This window comes from Dioscorea cayenensis, chromosome 16 (assembly GCF_009730915.1).
Source record: "Dioscorea cayenensis subsp. rotundata cultivar TDr96_F1 chromosome 16, TDr96_F1_v2_PseudoChromosome.rev07_lg8_w22 25.fasta, whole genome shotgun sequence".
Classification (NCBI taxonomy): Eukaryota; Viridiplantae; Streptophyta; class Magnoliopsida; order Dioscoreales; family Dioscoreaceae; genus Dioscorea; species Dioscorea cayenensis.
Genome location: NC_052486.1, coordinates 2182584 through 2194019, shown reverse-complemented (window position 1 = coordinate 2194019; position 11436 = coordinate 2182584). Strand labels below are relative to the sequence as shown.

General features: G+C 38.8%; 1 protein-coding gene across 1 annotated transcript; it reads right to left on the bottom strand.

Annotated features, from left to right (window-relative positions):
* Window positions 1-9399: 9399 nt before the first annotated feature.
* LOC120279175 lies at window positions 9400-10665 on the bottom strand. Its single transcript, XM_039286041.1, has one exon. The coding sequence runs from the start codon at window positions 10663-10665 to the stop codon at window positions 9400-9402; it is 1266 nt and encodes a 421-aa protein (XP_039141975.1).
* Window positions 10666-11436: the final 771 nt, after the last annotated feature.

Sequence of the window (11436 nt, the reverse complement as noted above, 5' to 3'; positions counted from 1 at the left end):
TTTGCATCCCTACTTGTTTGCATGGGAAACAAAAGATTAGAAGGCTCTAAGATGTGGTCCGGTGTTTAGATCAACGTGCTTTTCAAACAAGGTTCATAATACTTCATATTTGGCCATTTCTTAAAGCTGGCAGTTGGTTGAATGTCATGCTTTGATTCTATAACCATCAAGTTTAGTATAGATTTTTATAGGTATAATACCCTAATTGGTCTCTCTAATTTTCTCTCTCTTCCCTTTTGGTCCCTCTACTCAGAAATGTTCCCGACTAGTCCCTCTACTTTTAAAAATGTGCCCACTTAGTTAGAAATGCTCCCAACTAGTCCCTCTACTTTTAAAAATGGCCCAACTAGAGGGACTAAGTGGACTCATTTTTAAAAGTAAAAGGGAATAGTTGGGAGCATTTCTAACTTATAAGTAGGCATATTTTCAAAAGTAAAGGGACTAGTCAGGAGCATTTCTGAGTAGAGGGACCAAAAGGGAAGAGAGAGAAAAGTCATGGGACTATTTTGATGATTATACCATTTTTATATACATATTGACTTTTTGGCAGCCTTTTGAAGATAGTAGTATATATATATCCACACATGTTGGTTCTGCAACCATAAATATGTGATAATATATACATGCATGCATGCATTGATTTGCTACTTGTGCTAGGAGACTTATTTTCATCCTTGTTTCTCTCACCTCCTGTTCTTGTTCTTGTTAATTATTCTATGTTCCTGTTTCACACCATTGTTATTACTACTAGTATTAGTATTATGCTAGGTCTACTTGTAGACACTTTCAAATTGTTGTTGCTTTAATTAGGTATTTAGACATAGTTCGATGTCTTTATTATAGGACCACCGTGAGGCATTTATTTGGATCTCAATTGGGATTAGACTATTGTCAAGTAAGTAATCCCTTGAACCCTTGTATTTAAAATTTTGTTAATTTTAAATTTATTATTTATTTATTTATTGTTATTTCATTTCTTTGATTTTTTTTTTGAAAATTATTTGTGATTATTCATTGAAATTTATGTTGAGAAATGCCATCACATTTTATTGCTTATATCTTAGATAAATAACCCTTAGACTTAGTTGGAACATGGTATTTTTTTTTCTTACCAATCTTTATGCTTATTTGTTTTTCCTTATCTATAATATTTTTATAATAATATTTTCTTTACCATCCAATCATACAACATGATAATTTGGAATTGAAATCTTAGTCATTCAAATAGAATTAGAGGGTTGGTAGATTTTGGGTAATTATTTATTCATTATTATTATTATTATTATTATTTGTTATCATTTTCTTTATGAGATATTTTAGTGGAAATTTACCTTTTATTGTCTCTTAATGGGGAGTCTGGCAAGATTTGGGAATCTTTTGTGTATTTAGTAATTATTTTAATTATTTAATTGTTTTTATCATTTTTGTTTATTTATTTATTTACTTTATAATATTACTTGAAATTTTGGAAGATACGTGTGACATTTCTGTATTCTTGACTTTGGAATCTGTCTGAATATTTTGGTCTCCAAATGAACGATATGCAACCCTGTCAGTGGGGGGTTAAACCCTGACCTTGTCGACAAGTAATTTTGGGAAAATGAGATTACAGTTTCGCAACGTGTCCGTTTGGTGAAATAATCAACGGCCACCTGGTATTCAGTCTTGGGTCACCGAAGGTAAATAAATGATTTCTGTTATTTTGGCTCGGGTCTATCACCGAGGATAAACAAATGACCTTTGGAACTTACAGTGAATTTGGAGACATACTCTGGATTTTGTTAGCTACGTTTCATCCTTTGGTTTTGATAATACTTTTTGGTGCTATTGATTTTTGTACAATTTTGATATTTGAACATTTTGTTTTCAGCTTGTTTTGGATTACTTACTGGGCTAGTGAGCTCATGGATTTATTTTAAATCCTTTTCAGATTAGGAGTAGTAGACCCAGGGATCTTAGAAGGCTTCTAGTAGATATCTTCTTTTGAATTATGTCTTATTGCTTATGGCTTTGTATCGATTGTATTATTGTAAAGAACCTCCTTGTGGGTCATGTTGTATTTCATTTGCCTTGTATTTGAGTTTGGTTGCAACCTGAAGTTGTACTCTTATTTGGTATTTTGTCAAGTTATTTTTTATTCCTAGTCTGTGTTTAGGTTTTGAGGCCTTGCAGGTTCACTGGGCCCCGCCCCGTGGGTTTGCGTCCGTTTGTCAGCGCACCAGGTTTGGGGCGTGACACCAGGAGACACTGATGATGCTGATTTTGTTGTGCAATTAGAACCACGACTGTTGTTGAAGAACCTGTTTCCAAAGTTACATTAAATGCTATGAAGAGTGGGAATTTATCAATAACTTTAAGGTTCACAGGACAAATCAAGGGTCATCTTATTAAAATCTTATTAGATGGCAGGAGTGATGAAAATTTTATTCAGCCTAGGATTGCTAAATTCCTACAATTAGATACTCAGCCATCACAATAATCAATGTGGAGGTAGGCAATGGGCATACTTTAAAGGTTGAAGGATGTATTCCTCGTCTGCAATTGACTGTTCAAGGTCATTCTATTATTGTACCAGTTTATTTATTGCGAATTGAAGGGCCAAAATTAATTTTGAGGGAAGCTTGGCTGGCAACTTTGGGACCCCATTTGGTTGATTATAGTGCTCACAATATTCAATTTTATTGGGTTGACAATTTTATTACTTTGCAAGGAAAAGTGACTAAAGAACCTGCATCTGCTTCACCACATCAATTACAAAGGTTGTACAACAAAAATTTAATTACAGAATGCTATACAGTGGCTTAAATGGATCTTAATTCATTTGCAAAAGTTAAGGCAATACAAAGCCAATCATAATATTCTTCATAATCATTACCAATTGCATTATTTTTTCACTATTGATGAATAAGACTTTAAAGCAATTACTGCTTAAGTATTAGATTGTTTTTTCTATTCCAAAGGGGTTGCCTCGCTCAAGAAATTGTAATCACAAAATTATTCTTCAATTAGATGCTCATATAATAAAAGTAAGACCTTACAGATATCGTCATAATAAAAAATCATATATTGAAACTCAAGTACAAAACATGTTGGTTGAAGGCTTAATTGAAGAGAGCAGCAATCCTTTTTCCTTTCCTATGTTATTAGTCAAAAAGAAAAATGGCAGTTGGCCTTGTTGTACAAATTACAGGGCATTAAATGCCATTACCATCAAGGATGCTTTTCCTATTCCAGTAGTGGATGAATTGAATGGAGCCAATTTTTTTTCTAAACTTGATATAAGATCCGGTTATCATCAAATCTTACTGCATCCTGAAGACAGACATTAATCAGTATTTATCACCATGGTCACTTTCAATGGCTAGTAATGCTATTTAGTCTTTCTAATGCTCTTGCAACATTTCAAGCTTTAATGAATGGCATCTTTTCAGTTTGGAATGAGAAGGTATATGTTGATATTTTTTTTTTTATGATATATTAGTGTACAACAAAGGCTAGGAAACACATTTCCAACATTATGAAACAGTATTATTCGCTCTACAACAAAATCATCTCTATGCTAAGTACTCAAATGTTCCTTTAGATTGCTGCAAATTACTAGGACATGTTGTTTTTGCTTCATGTGTACAAATGCAACCTAACAAAGTCTCAGCAATTCTGAATTGGCTTGAACCAACAACTATTAAAAAAGGTTTATTAATCATTATGCTTCCATTACACAACCTTATATAGGCTTACTAAAAAAATAGTTCCAAATGGTCAGACAAGGCATAAAATGCATTTATTCACTTAAAAGAGACAATTACTTCTGTTCCTGTATTCAAATTTCCAGATTTCTTCAAACCTTTTATACTGGAAACAGATGCATCTGGAGTGGGAATTGGTGCCATCTTAAGCCAGGATAAACATCCAGTAGCATTTTTAAAAAAATAATTCCTACAATGTAGAAGCAATCTGCTTACATTAAGGAATTATTTGCTATTACTGAGGCAGTGGGTAAGTTTATACACTATTTGATTGGGTATAAGATGCTATTAAAATTGTCCAGACATCTATGCCAAGAGACCATACAAACACCTGAAAAATAATGCTGGTTGCAAAAATTTCATGGATATAACTTCCAAATTTAGTACAAGCATAGTATTGAGAACATAGGGGTTGATGCTCTTTCTTGGAGTTTTTACATGGCTCTCTTCTGTACATTGTAATTTGGTGGATAAATTATAGAAGCTTCATTCTCAAGATTGTGGGTGTTTTGACATAATACAAAAATAGCAATTGGGCTAAATGTGTGATCTCATTATTCTTGGAAGCATAATCTTTTATGATACAAAGAAAAAAAAAATTAGTTCCTCCAAATACTGGTATTCAAAAGCAATTATTAGCTAAGTTTCAAAATACACTAGTTGGAGTTCATGCAACCATTAAGAACATTTGGAAGATTGGCATATCATTTTCAACATACTTAACCAAGAGGACTCGTGCACCCATTGCCAATCCCGAAACTCATTTAGGATGATACTCTAATGGACTTCATCACTGTACTACTAGTCTTAAAGGGATTTGCTATTATTTTAGTAATAGTAGATTGGTTGTCCAAATTTTACCATTTTTTACCTATGAAGATTGAATTCAATGACATTATGGTGGCTGAAGCATTTATCAGCAATGTGGTCAAGTTGCATGGAATCCCAAAGTCAATTGTTACTGATAGGGACAAGGTATTTCTGAGTAATTTTTTAGAAGCATTTATTCAAATCCAAGGAAACCACACTGTCTATGTCAACTGGCTACAATCCATAAACTGATGGCCAAATTGAAGCTCTAAATAAGTGTCTGGAATCATATCTCAAATATTTTGTTTCTACAAATCCTAAATCTTTGGTAAATTGGTTGTTATTGGCATAATTTTGGTACAATTCTTCATTCCACTGCAGTGCAGGTATGACACCCTTCAAAATTATCTGGATGAGATCCTCTAGCCTTACTTCCATATTATTCCAATGATCAAGACCCTACAAAGGTATATGGTATTCTTCAACAAAGGGATGTGATACTCCAGCAGCTAAAGCAGAATTTAATTAAGGCCCAAGCAAGGTTAAATAAATTGAAATACAAGAAAAGAATTTATGTGGAATTCAATTGTGGAGATTGGGTGACGGTCAAGTCACAACCATATTGACAGCACTATCTTAGTTTGAAAAAGAATCAAAAACTTGGAATGCATTTTTTTGGTCCATTTCAAATTACTAAACACATCAAGAAATTGTTGAGAATAAGACGTTGCCCAGTGAGGGAGGCATTATCACGCTTGAAGTCATTAACATGAGCAATAGCTTTGCAGCCAAGATTAGAGAAATTGGGAGTAGTATTCTGGAAGATAGCCTCACACCGAGACTTCCATAAGAACCAAATCATGGCTGCAATAATAGAAAGTGTATATGTAGAGAATCCATAATCCGTAATCCACAATCCAGAGGAAACTGGATCCGGAAAATAAATATGGCAACCCAGTGTATGATTAACAAGATTCCAAACCACCGCACCTTACAACATACTAATAAAGAGATGTTCAATGGATTCCAATTCAAGATTACAAAAGATGCAAAAGAGATCGAGGACCAATATTAATGTCTGTGAGATAATCCGTGGTCGAGACTCTACCATGCAGGGAGTAACTGGACAAAATTTTTAACTCTCGGAGCAATATGGAGGGACCAGAGTTTCCTCCAACCATCCCAGACTTGGCCAGTATTAGTGTCACAGTTAAGATATTGATAAATTTCAGAAGAGATTTTCAATTTCTTAGGATTGGGATGCCAAACCCACAAATTATTGTTATCCCAATCAATATAGACATTATTCCGGACTAAGGAACACAAATGACCCCCAAAAGAGTGGCTAAGAAGATCAAAAATCCCAAAGTGACCATCAACAAAAACACGAGATAAATTATTATCGAGCGGATCAGTGAAGACATTCAAAAAAGTAGGCTTGTATGCTAATGGAATTTCAAAAAGCCATGGATCATGGAGAATGGAGGTTTTTAGCGGATTGACAGATTTAATCCAGAGATTAGGTTTCAAGAGAGATGCAGTTTTACAAATACCCCTGAAGGTCCAAGGGCACATAGGAGGTGTGGAATTGCTCCAAAAGTTCAAAGAACTATATTTGTGACGAACAATATCTACCCAAATAACATTATCAGATTCAAATATTTGAAAAACATTTTTAGCTATCGGAGAATGTTTAGCAACAAGAAGGTTACGAAGGCCCTAAACCCCCTCGCTTTTGCTAATAGTGGTGTTTCTCCAGTGACAAGATGGATGCCCTTTCCATTGCCACCTTTGAACCGGGAAGAAATCCCAACCAATTTGGTAATTTCAAGAAAGCAGACTCGTAGCGGGTAAGCGTAAAGGTAGTAAGTTGGGATAGAAAGAAGGGAAGAGTTGATTAGAATTGTTTTAGCGGCTGGAGAGAGCTTGAGAGATTTCCATCTATTGCATAAACTTCTGATTTTATCAATCATGGGGTTAAAGGAATGAATGCTTAGTTTTTTAGGAGAAACATGAATGCCCAGATAGATCAAGGGAAAAGAGGATTGAGAAAGGCCTAATATAGAGCAAATGCTATTGGCAACACGTTTGTTAAACCAAGTTGGGAGAAAAATTTGAGATTTAGAGAGGTTGGCATTCTGCCCAGTCAATCTAGAGTAGATGGAGAGGCACAAATTTATATTCCGAGCCGTGGACCGGGTGGCGCGAGAGATCAGAATAAGATCATCAGCAAAAAGAAGATGATTAAAATTTAAGCGGATATTGGTATCAAAGCCAGGAATCATATTGGTGCTAAGGGCTCTGTTCATAATTGAAGAAAAGTTTTGAGCAACCAGAATGAAGAGATAAGAAGAGATGGGATCTCCCTGGCGAAGACCCCTATTGGAAGTAAACCAGGGGGAGGGAGAACCATTGATCAAGATTGAGAAAGAACTAGAAGAGAGACACGAACTAATCCAAGAAATCCATTTGGCCGGGAAATTCATTTTAGTCAAGGTTGCAAGAATTGCACTCCAGCTTAACGTATCATATGCCTTTTTCAATATCCAACTTAACTAACATCCTAGGGGGAAGAGACGATCGTGTTCAAGAGAGTGAACGACTTCTGAACAGACTAACATTGTCGAAAGCACCTCGATCTATAATAAACCCAGCTTGCTCCTCGACCTACCGTGGTAGGGAGAACTCAGCTTAAGTCTATTAGAGAGGAGTTTCGACAAGATTTTATAGCAAACATTGCAAAGAGATATGGGACGAAAAATCGAAACCAACTTAGGGATGAGTCTTCTTGGGAATAAGAGTAATATAAGTTCTGCCCCAGGACTTGGGAATATGAGAATGAAGATGAAAGTAATTTATAGCGGAAACCAGGGAATCTCCAAGATCATGCCAAAAAAACCAAAAAAATTCTACATTAAACCCGTCAGGACCCGGGGACTTACCAACAGGGAGATCAAGAAGAGCCTGAAAAACTTCATCCTTAGAGGCTTCTCGAATGAGAGAAAGCCCGTCAGAATGAGAGATACTGGGAAGGTCGTCAGGAAGAGCATGAATAAGGTTATTTAAATCATTACTCTCCGAATCAGACCAAAGGGAGGAGTAAAAATTTATAAAAGCCTGCTCAATGCCAGAATAATCGTTAAAGATATTACCCGAAGAATCAGAAATTTGAGTAATAAGATTTTGATGAGCACGGCAACGAGCAGAATTATGCAAGAAGTCGGGTATTCTTGTCTCCATCACTAATCCATTTGATCCTAGCTCACTGCGCCCACTTGATGAGATAGTTGACGTTGAATAGGCTGCAAGTTTAGCATAAAAGAGCATCAAATTAGATTGGGAGACTAAAGAATCATCGTAGTTTTCAAGATCAAAAATATCGATTCCGCTTTGGGATAGTGCTCGCTCCAAAGAATTATGACCATGACGATTCCATTGGGAGAGTTTGAACCCGGTACAAGAGAGAAGATGCGAGAGAACATGAAGCGGATTACCATGGGAAGGGGAATAGAGAGCTCCCGAACAATACTATGGCAATCAATATAGTCCAACCAAAAAAATTCTCAAACTTAAAAAAGAAATCGACGACTTTGAAAAATTGAGTCGGACACTCGAAAAGAAGAAGGGGGAGTGATCCGAAAAACTACGGGAAAGGTGTTTTAGAGTAAAGTTGTTAAAACGAGAAATCCAATTCGAGTTGGCAATACAACGATCAAGGCGGGCCCATCTCCGGGCCAAACCGTTTTGGTTGTTACACCAGGTGAACTGGGCGCCAGAAAAATTTAAATCGAAGAGATTATTCGAATCAACAAAACTACGGAAAAAACGAGCTTTGCGAGAATAATGAGAGAAGCGACCCCCCTTATGCTCATTAGGAAAAAGAATAGAGTTGAAATCTCCAATGATCATCCAAGGGAGGTTGATAAAAGAAATTTTAGAAAGTTCATTCCAGACATTACACTGAGAATTAAACCGACAAGAGTTATAAACCACTCGAAAATGATAACTTTATTAAAAAACTAGAGGAGATGACGTATATGAAGGATACGACGAGAGAAGACGATTGGGGTAACCAACCCTAAACCCTTCTTCCAGCAGACTAGAATGCCACCTGAGAACCCATCAGCGAGAATGGCCGCCCAATCCCAGCTGCGTGTCAGGTTAGAACAAAACCTATTGATGCGATTGGAGTTAGCTCTCGTTTCAACCAAGCAGAAAATCGAAATATTTTCGTGACGAATGATACGAGAAATGCGAGCAAGAGTATCCCGGGAGGAGAGACCCCTGCAGTTCCAACAACAGATTTGCTTAGTAATCATCATAACACAACGAGATAAAAATGAGTAAGAACTCCCTGAGGAAAAATGAACAGAAGTGAGGCAAGCTAAGGGAGGACAGGATCTCCCTTCTCAACTCTTCCCTTTTTTTGGGTTTCCACTGCTAGAAGAGATCCCTTGCGAATTAGGGCTTCTCTTCGAGCTTCTTCTTGCATCTGATCTAAGGTCATCAAGTCATCCGTGTCATCCTCCTCTGACATCTGATCATCCGACTCCACCGAGTCTCCTTCATCCTGATCACTATCTTCCACCATGGTTCCGTCTTCAAGAGCCTCCGAGACTTGAGCTACCAATCTGGAGTGTTCCCCGAGAGGGAAAGGGGAATTGGAAGGATGGTCCCCTCGTGATAGACCCGCACAAGAACAGGGAGGAGGGAATGGTACCGCTGAATCAACGGGTCCGATTCCACTAAGAGGAGGGTGGGCGTGTAGAAGTGGAAGAGGGTTTATTCATGGATGGGACCGGAGAGAGGTCCCGAGTGGGATGATTTATTGGGAAGAGAAGATTTAGGTTCCCGAAAAATATTGGAAGATTTCAGAGTGGATTCTCCAGTGACTGCTAGCGGACATAAGGGGCCACCAGCGAGATAGTGTCGCTGAAAGCGTGTTCGGCACCGGGGACAAGTGCGGTGGCATGGGAAAGCAGGAAGCCGCCCACTCGCCTCCCCACGCAAAACCGCCACGTGTCCTTTGAGCAGAAGCGCCTCGAACAGCCTGACCCTCGGGCGGGGAAGCGGCTGCTGATCCCGGAGCAGTGGTGGCGGACCGAGCACCACCACCGCGAGATCGGGAAAAACCACGCCGCCGAGAAACGAGGAGCCAAGGGCCAAAGTCCGTCTCGGAGCCACCCGAAGAAGGAACTGTCGACAAAGTAGGATTAGAGCCATCCGGGGGAGGAGTGTTATTGCATCCAGCATCACCAGCCTCCAAGGGAGAATTCCTTGGTCTGACCTCCGTCCCTAACGAAGAGCTAGGGGGCTGAGAGACCTTGGATTTTCCGGTTGCTGGTGATCGGTTGCAATTATTCGAACCGTGTCCGATCACACCACAAGAATAGCAGAAAGTGGGTAAGCGTTCATATAGAACGACAACAAAAATCTGATTGAAATCATCACCAAGCCAGAATCCCTTGCTGAGAGGTTTGGAAAGATCAACTTCAATGCAAACTCTTGCATATTTGGTGCGTGTTAAGGAGAGGGTTAGTTCGTCGATCTTTAACAGATTACCCAGATGACTGGTGATGGATTCGATTGTATCCCCACCCGTAACCTCGATAGGTAAATTGTGGAGTTGGACCCAAACAGCAGCAGAGGTAAGCTTTGTGAAAGAGGGTTCAAAGAATGGACGCCAAGGAGTGAGTTGAAGGATAATGCCATTTATAGTCCACGGCCCGTCAGCCAGGAGATGCTGGAGGACAGTTTGATCAGAACACCTAATGAGAAGAAAACCATTGGGGAGATCAGAAATCTGGATCTCTCCAAGGTTCTCCCACTTCTTCAAGAGTATGGATTTAACTTGATCAAAGGATGGAGGTTTTCCAAAGAATTTGCCAAAGAGGGAGTGCTGAAATTGAAGCCGGACTCGGCTGAGAGTATCGTTATCAACCTTGATGAATTCCGTAGTAGAGGCTTTGAGTTTGTTGAGAACTGCAGGGTTGTGGAGAGGAGAGGAGTTAATGGTGGGAGTGATTTTAGCAGCGATCTGTGCCCATGACTGAGGAGGAGGAGGGACTTGAGATGCGGAAGGCGGTGGGTCTTGTCCCCCGCTTGCCATGGCAAGAGGGGGAGAAAGAAGGGATCAGGAGAAGGAGGAAGATCTCAGAGGAGAGGAGAGGACTGTAGGAATGGTTTCTTCTTTCACTTCAATATGATCAAAGGCGCATCAAACTGGACTCTCTCCAATAAGGTTGGCCATCTCGGCTTCTTTCTCACTACTCAAACTTACTCTATTTCTTGTGCAGGGAGCTGCCGATTTGAAGCTGAATCGCTCTTGAATCAACTTAAAGCACTTGGCATTGCCCTCGGATCGTCCCCTCGACGTGCATTTTGACCTTCGATATATTCTTCATCGCAATCGGGAGCTTCCGCGCTCACCGCCGGCCAACAACAACCCCACATCTTGGCAATTCAATCACATTATCAACGACGTTAATCATCTTCTTATTGCCTTGGGCAATCCTTCTCTAATCGAAATTCCCTGGTAGATGGATTGCCCCGCCTTTTGCTCTATCCGCGATCGGGTCTAATCTTCATACTTTGAACCTCTTTCTCGACCGCCGGGACCTCCCAGCTGGATCATGAAGATTTTTGTAGACTTTGGCTTTTCATTCTAACTGCTCTTGTAGCTTCTCTCTGCTTTATTTTCTCTGCTCTTCCTTGTTTTCTTTTCTCTGTTTCGACTTTTTCAATAAAAAGCTCTTTTGAGCTCTTCTTCTCAAAAATTACTAAACACATCAGAAAGGTAGCTTATAAATTCAAATTCCTTGAATCTACTAGAATTCATCTAGTATTTCATGTTTCCTTATTAAAAAAGTTTGAAGGTAAT